Source organism: Muntiacus reevesi, chromosome 2 (assembly GCF_963930625.1).
Source record: "Muntiacus reevesi chromosome 2, mMunRee1.1, whole genome shotgun sequence".
Taxonomy (NCBI): domain Eukaryota; kingdom Metazoa; phylum Chordata; class Mammalia; order Artiodactyla; family Cervidae; genus Muntiacus; species Muntiacus reevesi.
This window is the reverse complement of record NC_089250.1, coordinates 168,101,059-168,127,692: the sequence shown is the minus strand read 5'-3', so window position 1 is coordinate 168,127,692 and position 26,634 is coordinate 168,101,059. Positions and strand designations below refer to the sequence as shown.

General features: G+C 44.9%; 1 protein-coding gene across 2 annotated transcripts in view; it reads right to left on the bottom strand.

Moving 5' to 3' along the window:
- Nucleotides 1-26,634, bottom strand: part of DOCK1 (dedicator of cytokinesis 1) — a 545,628-nt gene that overhangs the window by 70,473 nt on the left and 448,521 nt on the right. For both annotated transcript variants that reach the window (XM_065923534.1, XM_065923535.1), the window contains exons 32-35: nucleotides 26,213-26,271; nucleotides 15,420-15,568; nucleotides 6,479-6,564; nucleotides 6,136-6,292 (exon numbers count right to left, since the gene is read on the bottom strand). In XM_065923534.1, the coding sequence (XP_065779606.1) occupies nucleotides 6,136-6,292; nucleotides 6,479-6,564; nucleotides 15,420-15,568; nucleotides 26,213-26,271 (451 nt within the window). The remainder of the gene's footprint in view (nucleotides 1-6,135; nucleotides 6,293-6,478; nucleotides 6,565-15,419; nucleotides 15,569-26,212; nucleotides 26,272-26,634) is intronic.

The following is a 26,634-nucleotide window of genomic DNA, read 5'->3' as shown; positions in this document are numbered from 1 at the left end:
TGTCCCCACCCAGGGATTGAACCCGCGTCTCCTGAGACTCCTGCATTGCAGGCGGATTCTTCACCCATTGAGCCACCAAGAAAGCCCTAATTCTACATATTGTAGACTATTTTCAGATAAGCATAAATATTGCTAATACAGTTACATTTCTTTATGAGAAATCTCTACACTTAAAAATCTTTATTGTACATGAGGCACCAGAAAGGTATAGAATAGTCACCTAACAAGGTCTAAGGTATGGAGACATCACTGCCACTTTCAGTGTGAAATTCGGCACCTGCACACGAAATGAGAACTCTAGAATGGGGGCCTGAGATAACTAGTGAATATCACTATCATGAACGCATGCAATTATCCAAGAAGATGAAATAGTCTGTTTTATTTCATTAGCCAAAAAAAGACATTGCTTCCACAATCGATCTGTCTGAAAAGAAATGTTAAATACATGCAGAGAGTAAGAGGGGGTGAGTTTAGAGAGACGCACCAAGATTTCCGCGTTTTGCAGCCTTTCAGCTGTGAGTGTCCCCTGGTTTCGGGTAATGAGGATATTTTTGGCTGACAACTCGGAGCCACGTAACAAAGGCAAGCTACATCAAAGGCGAAGGATGAGCTGTTCACTTCCAGCTCTGACTCGCCAGTGTTTACAAGCTACAATTTCACACCACTCTCTTTTGCCCTCCTATTTTTAATCCTTTCTGAAGCTTTTGATCATTCTCCTCTACAATTTCACAACAGGGATATCATGCGACTCTCATTCCTCTCCGAGATATGGAAATGTCTTTATTTCCTGCCTGCGCTGAGTTCTGTTCCCTGCCTAGGACTTCAAAACCTCCCTAGAACCAAAGGACGTTCATCTCAAATCCCAATTTCTATGTAAAACTTTTGAGTTCCTTGTATGAAAGTTCACACTGCTTAGCAGGAGCCCCACTCCTGGGCGCCCCCGCCCCCGTGGCCCTCTCTCTATCCCAGCGCTGCCAGCTGTGTTTCCCCAAGCAACCGCATTGGGACCAGGCCCCCAACTCCAAAAGCGCGATGCACTAATCTTTCAGAGCACATGCATTTCACTGCGCTTCAGTTTTGTACTCCTTCATAACTAAGACACATCCTATTGATAAGATTATTTTAGAGTTCTAGTTGCAACCACCTTAATTAACCTTATAAAGGGGCCACAAAGTACCTGATTTATGTTTGTAAATTAACAATGATTCTGCTGCTCTCAAGCACAGATATGATAATTGGGTAGACGAGCCAAGGGACATACAACAAAATCACCTACCAGTAACTGAAAATTGTGTGATTATAAGGGGACAGTGAAATTCTACTTCATTGCAAATCCGCATTTTGTCCAGTGGGAACTGTGATCCACTGCGTATACAGACTTGCTTGCAGAGGGTGGTCTACTTATACTGAGCTCGGTCACTTAGTCGTGTCCGACTCTTCTCAACCCCGTGGACTGGAGCCCACCAGGTTCTTCTGTCCATGGGATTTTTTCAGGCAAGAATACTGGAGTGAGTTGCCACTTCCTTCTCCAGGGAATCTTCCCGATCCAGAGATTGAACCTATGTTTCTTGCATCTCCTGCATTGGCAGGTGGATTCTTTACCACGAGCACCTCCCGGGAAGCCCCAAGAAACAGACTCAGAGAATGAACCTCCGGTTGCCAGTGGGGAGGGGCAGGGGGAATGGATAGGAGGGAGTTTGGGATAAACATGTACACATTGCTATATTTAAAAGGGATCACCAGCAAGGCCCTGCTGTAGAACACAGGGGCCCTGCCCAACACCATGCGGCAGCCTGGATGGGAGAAGCCTGGGCGAGAATGGATATGTGGATGCGTACGGCTAAGTCCCCTTGCCGTCCACAGAAACTACCACAGCATTGGTAATCAGTTATACTCCAACACAAAATAAAATGCTTAATTACAAAAAATTAAAGGACTCAGGCTACTGGCCAGGATAACAGCCTCTGTCTCTTATCTTTATTTTTTTTAAGTGATAGGAAGAATACAATGTTAATGAGCCCACACAACTTAGCATGTTCCACTAACTCCATAAAAAAAGGATAATACCACTGGTTCTAAAGGAGATTTGGCAATGGACTTACGTTTCTTTATTGATGAATATATTTTATGTTCTTTGGTTTTAACCTTAGGATTTCAAGGGAATTTCTGCTTAGTAATCAGTTGAGTACATTTTATATCTTTCTAAACATATGTTTATATCTCCATATTCATCTAAAGATAGAAAGACTCTTGAGAGCCCCTTGGACTGCAACGAAATCAAACCATTCAATGCTAAAGGAAATTAGTCCTGAATAGTCATTGGAAGGACTGATGTTGAAGTTGAAGCTCTAATATTCTGTTTCTGGCCACCTGATGCGAAGAACTGAGTCATTGGAAAAGACCCTGATGCTGGGAAAAGACTGAAGGCAGGAGGAGAAGGGGACAACAGAGGACGAGATGGCTGGATAGCATTACTGACCCAATGGACATGAGTTTGAGTAAGCTCCTGGAGTTGGTGATGGACAGAGAAGCCTGACGTGCTGCAGTCCATGGGGTCACAAAGAGTCGGACATGCCTAAGTGACTGAACTGAACTGAACTGAAGTGAGAAAGACATATTCATTTCTATGAAACTCTATTTGTTTCATAAGTACCAAGATAAAGGTAAAAATGGACCAGGAGGATAAAAATATATTTATAAGATTAAATGTAATCTTAGCAGTGGATATTATGAGATAGAACATCTACCTGTAAGAATCTAGTTACGTTTCTCCGAAATCCAGAGATCTATTATATTTTTTAAATGAAAGAATCATGATAGGTTGGAATCCATCCTCCCCAGGAAATGGTTAAGAACAGAACACGTGACTCTTCATGGGATGATTCAGGATGTTTCAAGCTGAAGGAAGTGAACGATGTAAGATAGTCTCAGGATGAGACAGGAACGCAGGGTACAACGTCAGGCTCCATGAGCTCAGATGTCCTCACAAATGCTTACTGTTCTGACCCTGATTCTGATTCTGGTAAAAGGCCCTGTTCAGAGTTCATCACCATATCTCCACTAGGTTTTGCATCCTGGGGCACTCAAAAAGATTGTGCTTGAAACAAAGATTAATAGTAGTCAATCATCAAAGCTGGAAACTTCATCAACATAATAATAGTTCTTCCTTCAGGACACAAATGGGCCTCTGGGATCCCCTTAAAGATCAGAGGGAGCACTAGAAAAGGATGTCCATGGTAGGGAAGGATTTTGAAAAGGTTTCTGCTTCTCTTGTGCAGAAAAATACTGATTTCTATTTTGTGTTAACCACATTGGCATCATCAAAGTAAATTCTTTTGGACCGAAGAAAGAAGGCAGGAAGATAAGAGCTGGGCTCATTTTTGAACAAATGATCGAGGCCTTAATTGGGGCAGAGCTCACTGCCACCCCAGTGCATAGTCAGGCTACAGATGCGTGGAGAGGCAAACAGCCAGTGGGCCAGATCTCAAGGATGGGAGCCGGTACTGCCGACAGTGGTCCAAGACCCTTATGAAGCACATGCAAATGTAGTTAGATGTTTCAAGCTCACTGATCTTTCCTCGACCATGTCCAGTCTACTGATGAGACCAAAGGCATTCTTCATGCTGCAAGTGTTCTGGACTTCTAGCATTTTTCTCTTTGATTCTTTCTGAGAGCTCCCATCTTTCTGCTTATGTTATCTGTTCTTCCCTGTTCAACAACTGTTGCTGTTGTTCCCTCAGTCATGTTCTACTCTTGGTGACCCCATGGACTGCAGCATGCCAGACTTCCCTGTCCTTCACCATCTCCTGGAGTTTACTCAAACTCATGTCCATTGAGTTAGTGATGCCATCCAACCATCTTGTCCTCTGTCCACTCGGCCATTCTGACATGCTGGTCTTCCATAATGTCTACTTTTTCTATTAGTGCCCTTAACATGTTAATCATGGCATGCTAATTCCCAGTCTGATAATTCTAAAATCTTATGTCCAAGTCCAGATCTGATGTGATTCTTCGAACTGTGTCTTTTGCCTCTAAGACACCTTGTAATTTTATGTTGAAAGTGCTAGTTAAAAGGAGTCAGGTAGTGGCTACAGCGGCAGTTTCTGCTCCAGGGAACTGCGATTCTCTGTATCCTCCTGTCTCTCCAATTTGGGGAGCAGGTGTTTTCCCAGGGGATCTAAGACGACGACTCTGAGAAGGGTTGTTGATTTTCAGTTTGCTAGCTTTTCATCTTGTAGTGAGGATGGGAGTAACCACTTCCGAGCTCCCTTACGTACTGGACCAGAAACCTTAAGTCCCCCATGTTTAGATTTTCAAGGAAAAGAAAACTTGCTCTCAAAATGTGTATCACCGGCCAAAACAGGTTGGCCAGCCGCAGAGCGCGGGGCTAAGACTGCACAAGCTTCCCGCGGCCGGCTCCTGGTGCCAAAGTTCAGATTCAGTGCTGACACTCAAGTAGAAGGAAGGTAGAAAGTATTCCCTTTTGCTTAGATTTTTAATCCAAACCCCTCTGGTGATTTTCAAGAATGAATGATGTGTCCTGCTCCTCTTGGCACAAAAGTTCATTCCCATGAGCTCAGAGGGCCCACAAGTCCATACAAACGGGGGAAGTCAGGGCAGGGCTTCCACCTGCTGTTTGACGATCAGGTGGTGATGAGGACAATCCAGGGAAGTAAACAGAAGAAACCAGGAGCAGTGTTTCCTGGCATTCTTGCGTCGGGACAGGCAGGGGACACTGATGAAAAGGCTACCAGGGCCAGCAATCTGTCTGGCTCCTTAAGGGAGCAACAGAGAAGGAAGATGCAGAGAGAGCCAGAGAACTCTGGAGCCAGACATGGGGTCACCTGGCTCCTTAGGGCCATGAGGTTTGCCAACCACTCCCGGCAACTGAGCTTGCCGTAAAGCTTCCTAAAACCTCCTTGCCCTGCAGCCTCGCCCGAGGCACCACGACTGCGTGAGGGATGGGGTGTCCTCAGAAGCCGGCCAAGTCCAGTGACCGCAGCTGTGCCAGAGGCTGGTGGACGCGGGTGGCCAAGTTCACCCGGCCTTCCTGTGGCCACGCACGGGCTTCTGGTGGCTGTGCCGCAGATCACCACCATCTCGGTGGCTGATACAATCGCTCTGCGCTCTCTCACGGTTTTGGAGGCTCCAGCGTGAAATCCGCGTGTCAGCAGGGCCACGGAGCCTCCAGGAAGAGAGCCGCCCCTTTCAGCTGTGCTGGCTCCGGGCGCTCCTTGGCTGTGGCAGCATTCTCGGCATCTGTGCTCCCGCTTCACCCAGTCTTCTCCTCAGGGTCTCTGTCATTTCCTTTTCTCTCCCTTAAAGAATACCTGTCACTGGACTTACCCCCATCTGGGTAACCCAGGTCGGTCTCATCTCAAGATCTTGAGTCACAACTGATAGGAGTCTTTTTTCCAAATAGGGTCATGTTCACGTTTCTGAGGATCAGGACCTGGGCGTCTCTTCTGGAGGCCACCATTCCCTCCACCACAGCTTACAAGGCTCCTAGTAACGAACACCCTTAGGGGGACTTCCCTGGTGGTCCAGGGGTTCAGAATCCACCTTGTAATGCAGGGGACACAGGTTGGATGCCTGGTCTGGGAACTAATATCCCACACACCGCTGGGGCAACTAAACCCATGGGCCATAATGACTGAAGACCTCCCGTCCTGGAGCCCGTGCTCCGCAACAATAGAGGCCCTCACACTGGAACTAGAGCAAGTTCACGCCCGGCGATGAAGAGCCCATGTACTGTAGCAAAGACCCAGCACAGCCATCAATAAGTATTTAAAACAAAACACACCCAAACTCCCCACTTAGGATTTGTAATCACTGAGGGCGCTCCCTGGTTACAAGACAAGACGGATCTTCTTATCTTCTGAACCAGGAGACGAACAACTGTGCAGACATCCAGAGCAAAGACGGTTGCACAGACACGCTTATTGTGCAGACATGCTGAAACAGCAGATCTGCAAACAGTCCTGCCTTCCTCGTTCCCTGCAACAGACGAGGAAACAAGCGGAGGAAGCCACACACGGCCCTGCAAGGCTCTGGGGCCAGCTGTCCCGAAGCTCCGAAATTCTTGGTTCATCTCCCAGCTTCCTGGACAGATGGGACATTTAAGCTCTCACTCACCAGCACGTTGACCGTGCAGCTCATGCGGTTTTCTTTGTTCTCATCGTGCATGATGGTTCTGTAGTCCAGAAGTCTCTCCATCAGGCGCACGACGAGCTTTACGAAAGTCTCTCCCGTTTTGGCGAGGTATTTGTGTTTTCTGCAGTGCTCCAAGAGGCTGAAAAATAATTACGCACACCTTGTTAATCACACTCAGAAAAAGAAACTGGACTGAGGTGCAGTTTAAAATATTTTCCATCATTAACACTTTTTAATTATTTCTGGGCTACAAAGTTCATTGTCGTCTAATTACAGTCTCTCTGTCTCCATTCTGACATAAATCCCACTGTTAATCAACACTTACATTTTATCAAATAACACTTTGTACTGCTCATCGCCTCTGCCTCCTTCCACTTCATGATCCAGCTTGGTGATGATCTCATTTTCAAACTATAATTAAACAGAGGAAGCGTAAATAACAAGCACGGTGGCTATTTCATTTCATGACTTGAGTGTCAATAATACATAAATCGCTGACAGATCGTCACTGGAGAGTGGCCCTGTACTGGAGAGTGGCTTGATTTCATCTAAGAGGTGCCCTTCTTGAACCCCTGGGGGTTTCTGATGGGCCCTTGTCACAGGGGGAATCTTTCATTTCCCTCCCTGGTTGATGAAGCCTCAATGCATCTTCTGATCCCAGGAGCAAGCGCCAGAGAGAGAAAGACAAGGCAATCGTAAGGGGAAAAAAATCAAGGAGCAATACAGAAAAAAGTCCCAAACTTCATCTTTATGAACAAGTAACAACTAAAATAGCTCCTCGGTTCCTGGAAAAGAACAGACGCTGTGTCACTTGGCAGCAGAGTTCTCTGCAATCTGAAAACAGGCAAAGGGCCACTTCCCTGCCATGCCTTAATGGACCTCAGTGATACAGCTCATCCTGGATGACAAACAGGGTAAAAATAAGAGGGGCAATGCCTTTAAGTCAGACCAGCAGACACCTCGAGAAGGTCCCTCCAGGCCTTTCCTTGAATCCTCCAAAGCCTCTGATTGGATTTCCAGAGTATTACGGTGGAAAAGGACCCTCAGGATTGATGGTCTGTCTGTCTTATGCTTTTAGAACAACTCTACATCCTGGGGAGGTGCGAATCTCCAAAACGTTTTCACAGAGGTCACGGACTCCATGGCTGATCAGAATGGAAATAAGTCCTGTAATAATGATGGATGTGCACCCCACCCCCCCAACCTCGTGGCCCCATCCCCACTCCTGGCACAATTCAGAGCCACCTGAATATGGGGATTCCGGCCAGGGGAGGGTCCCTGCAGTTACTCACGGATGTGGGACAGGTAGGAACGAGGGGCTGCGAGAGCTTTAGTTCCTGAGAAATGAGGTACCCACACTGAACCCAAAGAAGATGAGCAAAGGGGGAACTTCAGGAAACGAGGGCTGAATTCAGCGTTCACACAGCGAGCAGACATGGCATGTATGCGAGGGTCTCTGGGATCCTCCTTTTGAAAAACTGTATTGAAGTAGAGCTGATTTTCAACGTTGTGCAAATTTCTGCTGACAGCAAGGGGACTTAGTTATACATGTACATATTCCTTTTCACCTTCTCTTCCACTATGGTTTATTTTAGAAGACTGAACACAGTTCCCCATGCTTGTTGTGTAGCCATTCTATATATACTAGTTTGCATCTGCTAACCCCAGACTCCCATCCATCTCTCCCCATTCCCCTCCCGCTCAGCAACCACAAGACTGTTCTCTTGGTTTGTGAGTGTGTTTCTGTTTTGGAGGTAAGTTTATCCGTGTCATATTTTAGATTCCACATATCAGTGATGTCCTATGACATTATCTCTCTTTCTGACTTACTCCACTTAGTAGGATCATCTCTAGTGGGATCCCCTTAAAATATATGCTCAGACATTGCTTCCCCAGGCAACTAGTCCCCTGCTGTTATTGGGATTCCATAAGAATTTAAGCTGCATGGGAGGAAGAATTTTCTTCTCTGTTGGTCTCTGCTATATTCCCAGTCCCTAGGATAGCCCCTGGCATTGATGAGGTGATTAGTGAATTCACCCCATTCACTAATGGGGTGAATATGCTATGTACACAGAAATTACTGCATAGAGTTGGTGTTAAATTGGAGCTGGGGAGGACTTAATAGGGTCCCCAAGCAGCGGGCCAGTAGGTTACTAAGATACAACCTTGGCCACACAAGCCAAGTGCTGAACACACTCATTGCAGTGCTTGTAACTGGTCCATCTGACACGGTCTACTGCACTGCGGACCTGGGGCCCCACTGCTGCCGTGATACCGGCAGTGACATCCCTGTTAAACAGAAGGCAAGGGGGCTGAGAGACCCAAGGAGCAGCCTCAAAGCACGACCTTGATCGGGACATGCTGCCTGAAGTCACAGTTTTATCATGCTATGGATGAAACAAAGGCTTAAAACAGGACTGGAGAGAAGTAGTGATTCGTGCTTGACATCAAGGACTTAGCAACATCACAAAAACTGGGACTTCAGTAAATCCCTGCAATTCTCTTCTTGATCTGTTCCATTGTCTCCTCCCCCCAGTAAACATCCTCTTTGATTCTTCTGGGCTTAAGAAGTTCAGGGATTTTAGGAACAGAGAAAAAAAGATGGTTCTTTCTACTGAAGAAGAATGAGTTGCATTTTTTTTTTTTTTGGTTCACCTGAGGTCTCAGGAGAATGACTTTTACTATATAATAAGAACTGTTGGATGCTAACCCACTATTACTCTTCTCTTTACAGAAAAAAGCTCTGCAAAAGTTGGTTCTGTCTGGAGACTAGCACAAGAGAAATGGCTTGCTACTGGACCAAAAGTTGGCATTTCAAGGCAGCCCCATCTTCCGTGATGGCACCATGATGGGGATGCCAGCAATTAAGTGGTGAGTGCTGATTCTTCAGAAGAAACCATCGCGAGGTAAAATAAGACTAAATTTAATTGAAACACACAATTCAATTTCACACATGTTTAAGGAGCATACAACAAAGAAGGCTTAGAGAGTGAAGAAAAACATACCTCATCCTAACACAGGCAGACACACATCGGCACTTCAAATTGCTCATCGCTAGTTAATCAGAAGGTATTTGAATTTAGAGTCTGCTTTCTGGAAATGGCATGTTTTCTCTGCTTCTCCACAAGCCTCGCTGCCACAAAACAAGGGCAATAAAGGAGGCTCCAGCTCCCTAAGTAGGCTGCTTATCAAATTTTGACTGATGAATTTAATGTTTTCTAAAAAGAGTGGATGAATGATAAGTAAATCAGAAGAACACAGCTGATCCTAATTTCACTAACCTCAAGTCTAAACTCTGTAATTTGCACAAGCGCTTGGCAACCCTATCCCGTTTATCAGTGAGATTCAATTCCACAGATCTGCAGCTTAGCCTCAAATGCCAGGGCCTTCATCAATTCTCACCGAATATACTAGCATCAGTTCGCTCCTGTGCTATGAACTGTTATCACAATCAGGATGAAATGATCCTGTCCAAATAAACTGGAGAAAGTACGTTTGCTGAAAGAGCAGGGTTGGTTTTCTAAAAATCATGTTTATTATCTTACTTGTAAAGGCATGCTGTCTGGTAATTTGAAACAGGATTCTCTACGCTTGGGATAAAATTAGCAAGGGTTTACTGTGCTGCTCGGAAGGTAACAGAGGCTCACTCATGTGATAAGCAAAATCATTATATTATCCCCTCTTTTCTGAAACACTAATATCGCTACAGAAATATCCACAGGGTGTCCAACTTAAAATATTGAACAGAGCGTCTCTAAGCACCCGATACCAGCGACCCTATGAGAAAATGAAACCTAAAAGGCCACGTATAAACTCAGGGCTTTTCAGAAGGTTGCTGTCAAGCTGAACACAGTGGAGGCTGAACGGAGCTATGCTCGCAGGAGTAATGTATGACATTAACATCATCTTCAACTCAATTAACTTAGGAAGAACCATCACTTTCACCTCTCAATGCCAACGTGAACCATGAGTTATCGGCTCTAACTTAAGAGATCGTGGAATGAAAGGTCTCAGTATAGGATAATCTAAAAGCCATTTCTCCTTGGTTTGGAATGCATCATTACTGTTGGGGGTTAGACTTAACATTCTTGCTATACTGCATTCATAAATGCATAAAACCAGGCTTGCATTCTCCAGGTATCCGGGGACATGTTTAGATAAGATATCTGGGGTTATGTCAGAGCAAGGCAGGACCAGGATGGAAGGTTGGAACCGGTAACTCACCACACGGGTCAACAGCCGAGAGAAAGCTGAATGCTAGGACTGTGGGAAGCGAAGGACATTAGCAAAAGTTTCTTTGACCCTTCAAGAAAACCTGAGCGCAGGCAAGCTGCTTCTCACTGCACGCTGCCTTACTGCGCTTCGCAGAGACTGCATTTTTACTGACTGAAGGTCTGCGCCTTGAGCATGTCTCTCCACGCCATTGATCGAACAGCATTTGCTCAGTTCTCTGTATCACGTTTTGGTAATTCTAGCATATTCCAAACTCTCTACCAGCCTTTAAGACTCACTGAAGGTTCAGATGATGGTTAGCATTTTTTAGCAATAAAATATCTTTTTCCTTTTTAGCAATAAAGTATTTTTAATTAAGGTATGAACATTGCTTTTTTAGATAAGATGCCATTACACATTTAAGAGACTGCCGTATAGTGCAAACACAACTTTCACACGAACTGTGAAACCAAAAAATTCACGCGATTCGCTTTGTTGAGATTTCCCTTCATCGTGGTGGTCTGGAACCAAACCCACAATATCTCCTGGGCCTGCTGTCGGGCTACACTTTGTCCTAATTTGTGTTTTTTAGAGAAAAGCATCTCACAAGATGCTGGAGGTCTGACCAAGGTTTTAGACCATCCCCTGGTATTAGAGAGCTCCAGAAATTAGATTCTCTTTCGTTCTGTGCCCCCAGATGGGACTGTCTAAGCCAACAGCATTGCAGGAGCACGCCCTTCTCTTTAGCATGACTAGAAGGCTGGGGTAGGGTGGGTGGAAGTCAGTTAACTGTCTGTGTGGATCACATGGCCAAGAGGAAGGCACAGGCTTAGCAGAGAGCATCCTGGTCTCCCACACCCTTGGGGCTCTGTGCTCCCAGGTTGACACCTGAAGAGTAGCTGACGCCCCCCACATCTATCACTCAGCCTTTAATCCTTGTGCTCAGACACACCACGATTTTGAGGTATATTGCATTCCCCTGGCCTAAGCGCTCTGTAAACTTAATTACACACTTAATTAGTCCCTGGCAATCCATAGCCCATGTCCTATTGATAAAGTCCCCACATCCCTCTGGGTCTAACAAGTAGGCAGCTCAGTGACCTTGAAGCTTCTGTGAAACACCCAGGAGCCAATAGTCAAGTCCCAGACCTGCAGCATCCTGGCAGGGGACTGTCTGCTGCGTGGCGACTCCTGGCGACACCTCGGACAGGTGCAGCTGAGCCCCTCTGCCTGGGCTGTCTTCATTGACAGTGAACTCCAGGAGCAAGCCTGCACAGAAGTCCTGTGGGTTAAAGGGGATTATGGGAGTCTAGGCAGATCTTTGGGCTTCCCTGGTGGTGCCAGTGGTAAAGAACCCGCCTGCCAATGCAGGAGATGTAAGAGATGTGGGTTCAATCCCTGGGTCGGGAAGATCCCCTGGAGCCGGAAATACTAACCCGCCCCAGTATTCTTGCCTGGAGAATCCAATGGACAGAAAAGCCTGGTGGGCTATGGTCCAGGGGTCACAAAGAGTCAGACACAACTAAAGCGACTTTGCATGCACACACTCAGGCACCTCTTTGCTGGAAAGCTTTTATAATAGTAATAGGATAGGATTCAGTGTCATCAGAACTCTGAGTCCAGGGTGTTAGTTTCCATGACCTCTTGGACCACTTCTGAGTCTGGGGTTCAGTGAAATGAAAGCCTAATTTGGGGGCCATATTTCCTCTCTAAGCATCCAAAACAACAGAATCAAGTATTATTTTTTAAATGAAAGCAAGAATAAAGCAAACAAAATCCCAACGCCCTGAAGAATAAACAAAAAATCACCACCGAACATATTCACATTCATATTACAGTGCAAACTACATTGGCTTTGCCACCAAGAGGCAGAAGCTGCCAACACCCACTGGGCTTATTCAATTATTTGCTTAAGGTAACCAGCCTGGGCAGCAGGAAGAGATTATTCAAACAGGAATTCGCAAACATTTAGGACACAAAGATTACTCATGTTATAATTTTTTACAACTAAATAGGAATTTCTGGAAGTCTTGGGGCATTTTGCTCACCCTCAGGAAGAGGACAGAAAATGGCTCTGTGACCAAAAACACTATATTGTTGTGGAGTCTTTTCCACCCCATTTTTATTAACGGTCTAGAGCCCACACAGCCATTTGCTGCAATTCTTAGCTGTTAGTTCTGTATTTTCCAAAGATAGAAGGAATGGAATTCTTCAAAAAACAGGTGCCAAGGGAGAATTTAAAAGGTATTCTTTTCTTCTGAATCAAAATCTAGTGAGGCTGAGGCTCAGAATGTACTCATTTGGGGGGCAGGGTCTGGTGGCTCAGACAGTAAAGAATCCATCTGCAATGTGACAGATTTGGGTTCAATTCCTGGGTTGGGAAGATCCCCTGGAGAGAGAAATGGCAACCCACTCCTGAATTCTTTCCTGGAAAATCCCATGGACAGAAGAGCCTGGTGGGCTACAGTCCATGGGGTCGCAAAGAGTTGGACACGACTGAGCAACGAACTCTTTCAGTTTCACACTTTCTCGGTGAGACGGGGGAGAGGTTAGTCAAGGCTCATCTTGTCGTTACAAGGCTCAGCTGAGCTATGTGATGTGTGCATGCTCAGTCGTTCAGTTATATCCCACTCTTTGCAACCCCACAGACTGTAGCTCACCAGGCTCCTCTGTCCATGGGATTTTCCAGGCAAGAATATTGGAGTGGGTTGCCATTTCCTCCTTCAGGGAATCTTCCTGACCCAGGGGTTGAACCTGTGTCTCTGACATCTCCTGCATTAGCAGGCGGGTTCTTTACCACTAGCATCACCTGGGAAGTCAGTTGCATGCCCTCCTCCAGGGGATCTTCCTGACCCAGGGATCAAACCCATGTCCCCCACGTCTCCTGCACTGCTGAGCCATCGGGAAAGCCTGCCTGCCGACATGAAGCAGATTACTTTCTGGGTGGGAAGGATTTCTAGAACGCAAGGTCACTTGGTACACACGTGAGCCTCCTAGTTCAGACACTCCTGTCTCATCCAAGCTCTTCCACAACAGATCAGATCACGTGGACCTGGTAGGACCTGCCCAGAGCCAAGGGTATCAAGGTCAGGAATTGCCTTCAGCCATCGTAAGAGGGTCCCAGGGTATCAGGAGGCTACCATAACTCCAGGCCACCCTATCCCACCTCCATGTCATCCTATCCTACCTCCATGCCAGACCCCCTGGTGCACACACCTTGGGGAGACAGGACGAGCAACACCCAGGACACAGAAAAGGGGACACTTACTTTGAAAGAAGATTCCTGCTCCTTCTTGCAGAAATGGAGACAAGGAAGAAGCAGACTCTTGGGGAATTGTATGTATTAGAACATTCTAATGAAATGCCCTCCACTGCCGCTGGAGACCCTAGGAGCAGCAGCCCTGGGGAGCTTTTAAAAAAAGCCAATGTGTAAGACATGGTTTTGAAATTCCAATGGCGGCGTGAGGCAGTTTAAACTTGAGTGAAATGGTGGGTAGTTCTGAACCCAGCAGGTCACTTCTCCACTGTAACTGTTAAGAGTGTGAACAACTGCTCACGGTACATAGTTCATAGGAGGGTCTGAACAGCCCCATTCTGAAAGCTACAGCAACCTCTCAAAAAAGAGGCTCCGTCACATGTTCCAAACACTGAAGTTTTGTTAAAATGAAAAACCTTCATGCCTTCCCCTCCCTCCGTTTGATCTGCACATCTGCTGTGAACGCAGAGCGAATCTAAGCCTTGTGGACGTGACTAACGAGGTTAGGTAATTGAATTGGAGGCAGATTAAACAGCAGTCAGCCAGCCCCGTCCTAGAAGCCCCCTGGATGCGGGGGCGGGCAGGGCGGCCGTGCCTGCCGTTCCGTGCACGTGTCAGCCACACATACTCCCCAACGCCGCCGACAAGGCAGAGCGGGCACGCCCTGTGCTTCAGGAGGGGGGCCCCTGCAGGACGAGAGCTGAACAGAGAACAGAAACGAGTCTGAAAAGATACGGCGAGTGGACACACAAACGCTGTGGCCCAGGAGAGCCTGGAATGGGGGCGGGGGGAGCAGATGGACCCTGGGGCTGAGACAGGAAGAACCACAAGTCATCGCAACCCACCAGCGAGGCCAGGAGAGCAAGCCAAGGCCGGGCCGGCGGAACGGGACCCGTGACCCGAGGACAAGAAGCCTGGCAGGAACGAGGGCCCTGGGCAAGCAGGAGATTTGGGAAGGATGGCACGCCCTGCGGCATCCACATGCCTTCCCCCCAGGGAGGCTAAGATAGGTCAGTAGAAAATCTGAGCTGTCCCAAAGGAAAAGGAAATTGATCATTTCCCAATTCATAAGACCAGATTACTTTAGCAAAGAGATTTTTTTTTCACTAGTTTTTTTTTTTTGCCCTGATTTTACTTTCAGGGTGTCTTTTCACCTGTCATGAATGTACAAACAGAAGATAATATAAATGAACAAATGGCCAAGGATCCTCAACTGAAAATTCAAGGCTGTGGGTATGCAGGCTCTTAGTTCCCTGACAGGGATCGAACCTGCACCCGCTGCAGTGGAGGCATGAAGTCTTAACCACTGGACCAGCAGGAAAGTCCCTACATATACCTTAAGGAATTTCATCTGTCTCATTGCACAGGTAAGAACACCAAGGCGCACACTTAGAAGAAGAAAGGCAAAGACTTTAGACTTAAAAATAAGGTAACTCAGCAAGAAGCAGCCAGTCAGAAAATAACAGTAAGGTCTGATCAAACCCTCTACTGCACCTATGAAGGAGGGTGAAAGAGTTTTACCCAGTTTTAATGTGTAAGTAAATCCAGATAAAAGTAACTGAAAGCTAAAAACAAAGAACAGTGCTCCATAAAGCTGAGCGCAGTCCTCTTTAAGAACGATAGGGTTCCTCCACAAGGAAAGCCTTGGACTCTTCTCTCTTAAGATGTAGGGAAGTGTTTTCCACATACAGCACGTGTAACTGCAGAACTCTCTATGAGGCCTTTCAAGAGGACACGCCATAACACCTTGAGAAAGTGGCTTGTCTCCAAGCCACTTACTGCACACCCACATCCTTACCATCTGGAAGCTTCGGGTGGAGTGGAATTCACACTGCATCATGTCGAAGAAGATGGGGATGGTGGCTTTGCGAAGCTCTGTTTCTGGAATCAGCGTCATTTCTAATATGGGACCGACCATCTCTGGAATGAACTTGATCTTGTGTTGACCTTGAATAAAGAAATGCATTATTCAACAATTTTTTTAAAAAAGGATTCTGAAATGGGCTTCAGTGGGCAAAACAAAACTACACAGGTCACTATGATTTGAAGGCTAGGATCCGGAGAATATATATCCATTTCTCATCCACAGGCAACAGTTTTGAATGTGTTCAGCCTGTAGTATAAGAAGTGGACAGTACCACAAATTTAAGTAAAGCTATTAAAAAAATCCTTCTAGGACAGGGCCTGCAGTCATGGTTTGTCTGTTACAGACAATAAATGCCATTTAACAAATAGACAATTACAGCACACACGTAAGAGGTGTGAGCGGCCAGTGGGTACTCAGATTTGGAAAGAGCAGGGCTGGGAGGTGGGACACTGGGCATCTCCCTTTACAGATAAAGAACAAGAGTTGAAGTGAAGGCAGGTAGGGTAGATGGTCTCTTGGGCTCTCTCTGTCTGTCACATCATTTGAAAAACAGTTTACTATTTGGAACCTCTGTAAATAATGTTGAGTGATTTCTGTAACCTTCCCAATGACTGCAATCAAAGAAAACAATGCCAGACCTCAGAATATGAAGCTGTGAAAACAGAAAGGACTTCTTTTTTTTGACTAACGATGTGATTGGAAAATGCTTGTTTATTTATTTTTAATATTTATTTATTTATTTGGGTCTTAGTTGAGGCAGGTGGGGTCTTCATCGTGTCATGAGGGATCTTTCGTTGCACCTGCGGTGCCCGGGTTCAGTAGCTGAGCATGCAGGCTTAATTGTCCCATGGCATGTGGGATCTTAGCTTCCTGACCAGGGATCAAACTTGTGACCCCTGCATTGGAAGGCGGATTCTTAACCGCTGGACTGTGAGGGAAGTCCCCGAAAATGCTTAGTTAAATAACTACTTTATCTTATATCTCACCTGTCTTGTCCAGATATAATTTTTTTAAGCATCAGATTATAATATTCATTATGATTCACAGGGCAATAGTATTAGCTTAAAAACCACTTTAGAAAGACCTTCTCAAATACTATTGCCCCATGACTAATAACGGATATTATAGTATTAGCTGACATTTACTAAGTATGACTACAAGACAAGCCTCATGGAAAGAGCCTCACTGATTCTCAACATCATTTTGTGAGATGGTGACCACACCTCCTTCAATTTTAAAAACTGAACTTTAAAAAAAAATGTAATAGACTTTATATTTTATAGCAAAACTGAGCAGAAGGTACAAAGATTTCTCCTACACTCCCACCTCATTAGCACCACCCTCTCCCAGAGTGGGGGCCATTCTAAACTCTGTTTTACAGAGGAAAAGACTGCAGACTTCCCAAAACCAGCAGGCTGTCCACTGGAAACAGTGGGGCAGGATGGGAACCCGGGTCTGGGATTCTGAAGCCTCAGCCTGTCCCCCATTCCCCGCCTGCTTGTCACGGGATGGCTCCAGGGAGTGGCACTCGCCGACCCTCCGGAATAGAAAGGACGCTGGCTGTCCACAGCGCCCCCTCATCTGTCTGTTCTTACAATCACCCAGGGGCAGGCAGCTCCCTAGCAACGCAGTGGTTACAACGGCTTGTACTGCTGAGGTCCTGGGTTCAATCCCTGGTCCGGGAACTAAGACTTGGCTTCACAGCCAAACAAAACAGACACGCAAACACAGATGCAGGGGACAGGGGCCTGTCATTTTCTCTAGCAGTACTGGGGTAACACGCTTCTAAAATGTGTCCCTCAGAAAGTAGAAACTGGCTTCTTTCAGGGTCCAAACCTGTTTATTTTTCTTTTCTATTTCAATTATGGTTTTGGAAATGTTGGTATCACACCTTTTGAGGCCTCCGCTTTTGACTGCTAACTCAAAAATCTGTTTGTTTGTTTTTTCATTTTTTTGCTGCCAGTTTGCCTCCCCCAGGTAGTGACTCCCAAACCTTGCTGGACCTAAACTCCTGAGGGCTGAGAGTGATGAGGGTGAGCTTCCAGAGAACATGAAGTGATAAGAGGCCAGCAGAGGGAAAAAGCTGGGAGACCCCCTCTATCCCCACCCATGCCTGGAAAGAAGATGCTGGAAACCTCATTTCCAAAAAAAGGGGGTGTTGGTTTTATGTGAGATGACATGACATAATTAAATTTAGAGGCAGGACCTATCCAGAAAGTGGTCTTTTAAAATTCCTGCCTTCTTATCTTTAATTTCAGAATTTCTGATTTATTTTTATTTCACTCCATTATAATTCATATCATTTCTTTCCAACATATAATAGAAGAATGCATAAGAGTTAAATGCTTGAATGAATTATTTGCAACATTCTGTTATTAAGACTTGTGATTTACCCAGAGTTAATCAATATTACTAATATTTTTACATAATCTGGAAATAGAATGGATACAATAAATAATTTAGCTTTCCTTAGAACTCAGCAAATAGAGATTTCAGAAAAGAGAACCATTAAATGAATTTGGTTATTATAAATGAAGACCCTTAACAAAATATATAATCCTCATAAGTGGCCTAAATGAAATGTATTCTGAGATTTGTACCAAGTGCACATATACACAAAATGTGACATTCAACAAGGAATCTGAATATTACTAAAATCTTACTTAAAAAAATCTTATTAACCTTTACTAAATAAATAATACTTTGACTAAAGCTCTAATGTAATGTGATTTTCATCACTTCCCCCAAAGGTTATTGTTTCTGAAAGGCATGTAACTGAGGCAAAGCATTCTCTCATAAATGCTATTATATTCTGTCTCTCAGGTGTCACTTCTCTTGTATTATGTCTAAAAAAATGCCAGAGCCAGTGTTTCAGAAAACAGATGCTGGTGACAGAGAGGTGTTCATCAAGCATAACCGCAGTATCACAGAGGACTCTGTCACCAAGAGTCTTTGCTGTTCCAGGCTGGGAGGGGAGTACAGGATAGTAACAAGCGGCTGTGAACGCAGGGATTGGAAAGGTATGTTCCAAAAACAGCGGTGTCTCCAACTTCACTGTAATTGTTACAGTGATAATCTCTGATTATTACTCCTCCCATTAACGCAGGACACACTGACTGGGCGCCAGTGATCAGCCTCAGCCACAGTGAGGTCCCCAGATTTTGGCCTTGGAGAACCAATGGTCCTCAAGATGAGAGAGGGCTGGATGCAATTCTCCAGTATTCATCCTTTTTTTTTTTTTTTTCCCTTGTTCTGGCATTTGCATTATGGATTTCCCCTGGAGCATCTCTTGTTCAAATTTAATGATGAAATCAGGCTTGGAATCAATGGGGATCAAGGTGACTCTTGAACTGTAGACTTTGAGAAAAAGAAGACTTATTTTTCTGTTTGTATCCTTTTGAGACAAAGGAAGAACATGGTAATGATTGGATCACAATGGGACACTTTCACCTCTGGTCACCTCTGCCAAACTCCTGGTTTGTTGTTTGTTGTTTGGTCACTAAGTCATGTCTGACTCTTTGCATCCCCCATGGGCTGTAGCCCTCCAGGCTCTTCTGTCCCTCACTATCTCCCAGAGTTTGTTCAAATTTGGGTCCAAAATTCCTGGTTGCTGCTACTGCTAAGTCACTTCAGTCGTGTCCAACTCTGTGCGACCCCATCCCTGGGATTCTCCAGGCAAAAACACTGGAGTGGGTTGCCATTTCCTTCTCCAATGCATAAAAGTGCAAAGTGAAAGTGAAGTTGCTCATTCATGTCCGACTCTTCGTGACCCCATGGACTGCAGCCTACCAGGCTCCTTCATCCTCGGATTTTCCAGGCAAGAGTACTGGAGTGGGGTGCCATTGCCTTCTCTGAAAATTCCTGGTTACCACTCCCCAATTCTTAAAACCCCACTGGGAGTCTTTCTTCTCATGACAAAACATGGAGCTTATTCTTTGGGAACCAGACCGCTCTGTCTCAGGGAGGGGCTGGCTTCTGTCTTCTGAGCAACCTCCCCCTGGGGTGTCTGGAAGATCTCTTGATGATCACGAGTGTTCAGAAATCTGGGACGTTAAACGTTAAACATCGTCTAATCCTGGGAAAATCTTCATATACACAAGAGCCAAAATTTCCATCACCCCGTCAAATAGATTCGGCCCCACTGTATATGGGTTTTAATGGGAAACACACAATTTTTCCAAGTCTCCAAAAATACCCCCGAAGGGAATCTCTGCATGACAAATACCCCTGACCAGCCTGGCAGATAAAGATCTTGCTGCAGGCACATTTGTTCTGGCCAGATCCGAGCCAGTGCGGCTCCCGGGTGCTGTATGTAATAAACAAAATGTAAATCGAGGTGAGAAAGGCGAAAGGGAGATGGGGGCTCCGTGGGCTGCTGCAGAGCGTGCTTTGATAAATAACTGAAGAGCTGGGTAAATAAGCACATTTCTCCCCCTTTTTTGGGAGAGAGTCTGCCTTTGATTTCTCCTTTTGCACTCACAATATGACAGGTATGGGAGGAAAAAAAAGAACCAGGACATGCTGCTCAGCCCCATGGGGCAGCGCTGTGTCTGTACTTGCATGAAATTCAGGAACAGAGACCCCAGATCCTTGCTCTGACGCTTGCTCTGTACGGAGGCGGGTTCTGAGTCGTGCACACGGCACACAAGACTCAAGGAAAAAGTCTTCTCAGAGTGTATTTGGCTCCGGGTGATAGGTAAGTAATTGTAAGTGAAAGAATATATCTGACTTGTATTTTTTTAAATTTTCTCCGTGGAGCTGGCTAGATCAGAATGCCTACGTGATCTAGTGGTCCCAAACGTGAACCATTTGGCGAAAAAAAAAAAAAAAAAAATTCTATAAAAAAACTGTGTAGAAAATAGGTTGTGTACATCTTGGGAAACTGAAACGTGCTGTTGTAAATATCCAGAGCAGGGGCCTCAGCAGTGATACTTGGCAGGCAGGCTCCAACACGTGAGATTCACAACAGCAGAGAAAGAGTCAGGTGGCCAGAGGTGACCCCACAGAGTGACCTCACGGTGTGACCCCCAGAGCTGGCCTTAGCCATTTTGAGGGGCTGCTTGGGCCCGATCTTGTGAGCAGCCAATATGTTTATTATTCTTTTAACTTTCAAAAATAATTGTTATTTTATAAACAAGGAACCCAATCACGTGGGTTGATCATTCTTTCTTTCTGTTACCATATTCCTGCTCTTCATGGATCACGATCACGGTTTAGGTTTACACTTGATCTCCTGGCCGCTTCTTTTGCAGAGTCAAAGGACCCAGGTGCTGCTGCTGCTGCTGCTGCTGCTGCTAAGTCGCTTCAGTCGTGTCCGACTCTGTGTGACCCCATAGACGGCAGCCCACTAGGCTCCTCTGGCCCTGGGATTCTCCAGGCAAGAACACTGGAGTGGTTGCCATTTCCTTCTCCAATGCATGAAAGGAAATGTTAAAGTGAAGTCGCTCAGTCGTGTTCGACTCTTAGCGACCCCATGGACTGCAGCCCACCAGGCTCCTCGGTCCATGGGATTTTCCAGGCAAGAGCACTGGAGTGGGTGCCATTGCCTTCTCCAGGTCCCAGGTGAGAAGCTGCCAAACACAGCTCTGATGTGTGAGTCACCGTATTCCAATCAGCAATGGACAGGGAGGAATTGGACACATTCTCTCTTAATGGCTTCCTTTACATTGCAAACCAAAAGTCTCCATCACTCACTCGACTCAGCCTACTTGGAGCAAAATGACAGGTGATGTTAAGAGAGCCCGCCGTGCTGACCGGTGGAGCCTTCATGAAGACCCAGAGATGGCTTCTCAGAGAAGCTCAGACTTCCCGGGGCCATCTCACCTTGCTTCACTGAAATCGCACAGAGCACGTGAGCAGTCAGTTTCAAACAGGGATTTCAGAGATGACCTCTAAAATACTTCGAATATAAAAAAAAAATAAAGAGAGAAAGACAACCCGAGTGTCAGGAGTGCCCATCGGCCTTCTCAGCAGAGGCTCGAGCTGGCTCTTGGAGGCTCCCTCTATGCCAGGAAGGGGTCCTTCAGTTGAAGGTCAGAAAGGAGGAGACAGTCTTGGGTGAGCTGAGCTGAGACAGCAACTACTAGTTAAACAAGAAGGAAGCATTTCAGCGTGTTAATAACCTGTCTGAGCATCTACCAGGATGGCCGTCTCTTCTTATGTTAAATGATAAAAAAGACTTCGAAGGCATTTTGGAAGGAAGCATTTGAAAACACACCTGGAACTGTCCTTTTAGGGAAAACAGGCTAGCTCCCAGTTTGGACTTTAGAATTGACACTGGATAATTCAGAAGAAGGTGCTGCCATTCTCTCAGGAAGGGCCAGGGTGAAAGGTGAGTTCAGAGAGGGCCCCTGGTGCAAGAAGCATGTTGGGTGCCTGCTGTTGGCCCAGCCACAGATGGTGGAGCCCATAGCATACTTGGACCCTGGCATCTAGAAAACCCCCTGGCTCCCACTGTCCAGCCAGGAACAACTCCCTCCATCTCTGCCTGCCCTACCCTGCCCCTCCCTCGAATGGGGCTATCCATGGAACTTTCCTGGCAGGGGGCCCGAAGTGTCTGACCTGCCAGGAAGCATGACAGATGCACCCTTCAGAGCCGGACCAATTAAAATGAATCACGAGAAGTCCTCCTCCCTATTCTAGAAGCATGAGCTTTTCCCTACTGAGATTATCATCATCATCATGAGATATATATATATATATATATATATATATATATAAAGCAAGAATTATTGAACTTCAGGCTTGGGAGGCTCTCGGAAGCTTCCATCCAACCTCTTTATCTTACAGCCGAGGAAGCTAAGTGAGGAAAGCCCTGTGAGTCCCGTGACAGAGGCCACGCAGCCAGGCAGGGTCAAGGCAGGAGCGGGGCTGGGGAGGGACTCACTCGGTCTCTTCCCTGGGAACCCAGGGCGCCTGCATTCTCCTCAGGGATGGCAGGAAGATGGAGGACAGGACGGAGCCTGGAGGGCTCTGTGTTGGGGATGTAGCCAAGATCTTTCACACTGAGAGCCACTATTTTGATTCTGGACATTTAGGCTGCTTACTGGGTCCCCTAGCAACTCCAGGACTCACACCCATACATGCACCGTACTGGCTAACATTTTAATAGAGAATTTCTTTGTTATATTAATTCTCTTATTAATAAAATTGCTTTCATTGTGCTAATATCTTATCATTTTACTTCTCTTTTTTATTGTAGAGTACACAAGATGAGATCTACCTTCTTCAATTTTTACATATACAATACAGCATCGTTAATTGTACGTTAATATGTACAACAGCGGATCTCCAGAATGCATGCATCATGCAAAAATGGACACATTTCAGCTTCTGATCAGCACCTCCATGGCTCCCCCGGCTTACCCCCACCCCTGGGAACCACCCCTCTGCTCTCTGTTCCAAGGGGTTTGACTCCTTTAGAGACCTCATGTAAGAAGACTCACGGGGTGTTTGTCCATCTATGACTGGCTTATTTCACATCTAACAACAGTCTTCGGGGTCTTCCTTTTGCACATGATAGGATTTCTCTCTCTTTCAAGATTGATTAGTATCTCAATGTGCATATACACACACCACATTTCCACGGGGTGTTTGTCCATCTATGACTGGCTTATTTCACATCTAACAACAGTCTTCGGGGTCTTCCTTTTGCACATGACAGGATTTCTCTCTCTTTCAAGATTGATTAGTATCTCAATGTGCATATACACACACCACATTTCCTTCACCCGTTCTTCCGTCAGTGGACATACAGGTTCCCTCCATACCTGACTATTGTGAATAGGGTTGCAGTGGACATGGGAGTACATATTTTATCCAGATTCTGATTCCAGTTCATCAGGATAAGGAACCTGGAGTAAGGCTGCTGGATCATGGGACAGTTCTATTTTTAATTTATTGAGGAATCTCCATGCTGTTTTCCATAGTGGATGCACCATTTTACAATCCCACCAGCTGTGTACAATAGTCTCAATTTCTCTACCTCCTTGCAAACCTATGTTTATCTTTTTTTTTTTTTAATAACAGCCATCCAACTAGTGTAAGGCGATGACTCACTGTGGTTTTGATTTGCATTTCCTCGATGACTCTTGATGTTGAGCATCTTCTCATTTACCTGTTGGCCATATGTCTCTCTTCTTGGGAGAAATGTCTATGTAAGTCATTGGATCATTTTTTAATTGGTTTATTTGCATTTGTTTGTATTTTTGCTATAGAATTGTAGGAGTGTCTCAAATATTGTTGATATCAATCCCGTATCAGACCTGGGGTTGGGAAATTTATTCTCCCACTTCATAGGCTATCTTTTCATTCTATTTTTCCCTTCCTCTGTTGTGTAAATGCTTTTTAGTTTGATGTAGTCTACTTGACTTTTTGGTGTCGTTTCCAAGAAATCATTGCCAAGGTCAATGTTAAAAAGTTCTTCTCCTATGGTCTCCTTTAGGAGTTTTGGGTTTCAGGCCTTATATTTAAGTCTTTAGCATAATATGAGTTGATTTTGGTGTATTTTATTCCTAAATATTTTATTTCTTTTCTTTTTTTTTTCTTTTTATGCTATTATAAATGTGATTATTTTCTTAATTTCTTTCACAGATAGTATGTATAGAAATGCAACTTTTTTTTCTATGTTGTATTCTGCAACTTTCCTGAATTTATTAGTTCTAATACTTTTTGGTGGAGTGTTTAGGGTTTTCTACATATACGATCATATCATCTGCAAACAGATAATTTTACTTCTTCCTTTCTGATCTGGGTCCTTCTTACTGCTTTTTCTTACCTAACTGGTCTGGCCAGGACTTCCAGTATTAGATTGAATAGAAGGGGTGAGAGTAAGCATCTTGTCTTATTTCCAACCTTAGAGAAAAGTTTTCAGTTCCTCATCATTGAGTATGACATTAGTTGACAATATATGACCTTTATTATGTTTAAGTTACATTCCTTCTATACCAAGTTTGTTGAGTTTTTAGCACAAAAGAGTTTTGAATTTTTTCAAATGCTTTCTCTGCATCTATTGAGATAATCTTACTTATTATCCTTCATCCAATCAATGTAGTGTATCACTTTAACTAATTTGCATGTGTTGAATCATTCTTGCTTCCCAGAGATAAACCCTACTTGATCCTGGGGTATGACTCTTTCAGTGTGCTGTTGAATTTGGTTTGCTAGCATTTGATTTAGGATTTTTGCATCTGTTTTCATCAGAGATGGTGACCTATAGTTTTCTTTCTAGTGTGTTTGACTCTGGCATCAGGGTAATGCTCATGTCATGAAATGAGCTTGGAAGTATTCTCTCCTCTTCAATGTTTGGGAAAAGTTTGATAAGGATTGGCATTCATTCTTTTTAAAATGTTGGGTAATATTCACCAGTGAAGGTATCTGGTCCTGGACTTCTCTTTGTTGTAAGATGATTCTCTTTACTCATTATTGGTCTGTTCAGACTTTCTATTTCTCCATAATTCAGTCTTGGTAGGTTGTATGTTTCTAGGAATTTATCCATTTCTTCTCGATTATTCAGCTTGTTGGCATATAATTGTTCATAGTGTCTCATATGCTCCCTTTTATTTCTGTGGCATCAGTTTTAATGTTTTCTTTTTCGCTTATGATTTTATTTATTTGTGTCTCCTTTCCTTTTTTTCTTAGTAATCCAGCTAAAGGTTTATCAAGTTTATCTGTTCAAAAGTCCAACTCTTAATTTTAATGAATTTTCCTGTCCTCTATTTTGTTTACTTCTGCCCTAAGCCTTATTATTTCCTTCCTTCTGCAGACTCTAAGCTTTTGTTTGTTTGTTTTCTAAGGTCCTTGAAGCGCAACGCTGGCTTGTTTAGTGGAGATCTTTCTTGCCAGCACTACAGATCATGGACCTAACTGACATAGACAGAACATTTCATCTAGCAGATGCAGCAGAATGCACATTTCTCTCAAGTGCACAAGGAGCCCCTGAGGATATATCACGCCAGGTCACAAAACCACTAACAAATTTAAGAATATTGAAATCATACCAAGCAACTTTTCCTACCACAATAAAGCTAGAAATCAGTAACAGAAGGAAAACTGGAAAGCTCACAAACACATGGAAGTTTAAAACCACACTCCTGAACAACCAATGGGTCAAAGAAGAAATCAAAGAGGAAATCAAAAATTATCTTGAGACAAATGAAAAATGAAAACACAGCATACCAACACTTGGCGAGGCAGCAAAAGCAACAGGTAGAGGGAATTTATAGTGATAAAAGGCCTATGTTCATTTCTTATCTTAAACACACATAGCCCTGATTGCTTTGACTGCACAGGTACTCATCCTACCACCACCTAAAGACAAGAGCCCAGTTTTGAGCTGGCAAATAAACCCCTTTGAAGGTAGATTATGTGAAACTGAATACAGTAGGTGATGGCATGCATGCCAGTAGGATGAGCTACATGGTTTGATTCATGGAAAATGGAGGAAACGGTAGTGACACCCAGAAGCAAGCATTCCAAGGCAGAGCTGTGCTTGCCTGACATGAGAGAGGGCGTGCTACTGACTTTTCTGTTTCCTCCACAATCAGATTTCCTTCCCCTTACTGTGGTCTCCCACCTCTTATTCCCTGAAAGCACTAGCTGCAAAAGGTAGCCAGCAGTTGTTTGGATTTTTAATATACCACAAAGCTGACAGATGGGGCTAGCGTCACTGCCCACCACTGACTCATGATGTTCACTTACGATGCCCTGAAATCCCAGTTACTCACCGAGGTTGTACCACATGTCTCTGATCTCGAAGCCGATCTGTCTCCGCATATCTCCATACCTGAAAACCAGTGACAGGAAAAGCACTGAGTCACTCCATGGAGCATTTGAACATCAGACTTGGATTATTTTTATTTAGTTTTAGTTTTGGCGGCACCATGTGGTATGAAGGATCTTAGGTCCCTGATCAGGTTTTTGAACCTGCAACCCCTGCCCTGGAAGCATAGAGTCCTAACCTACTGGACCACCAGGAAGTCCAGACTTGGATTATTTTTACATGCAACGAAAGTCCCCCATCCCTGAGGCCGATAAAGAGGGTGTTGAAGCATCAACTTCTTCTGCCCCTGAAAGGAATTGCAGGAGGAGGAATTCAGCCAAAAACCTTGCTTTCCCATCACCACGGATTACATAAGGTCCTCTCCTC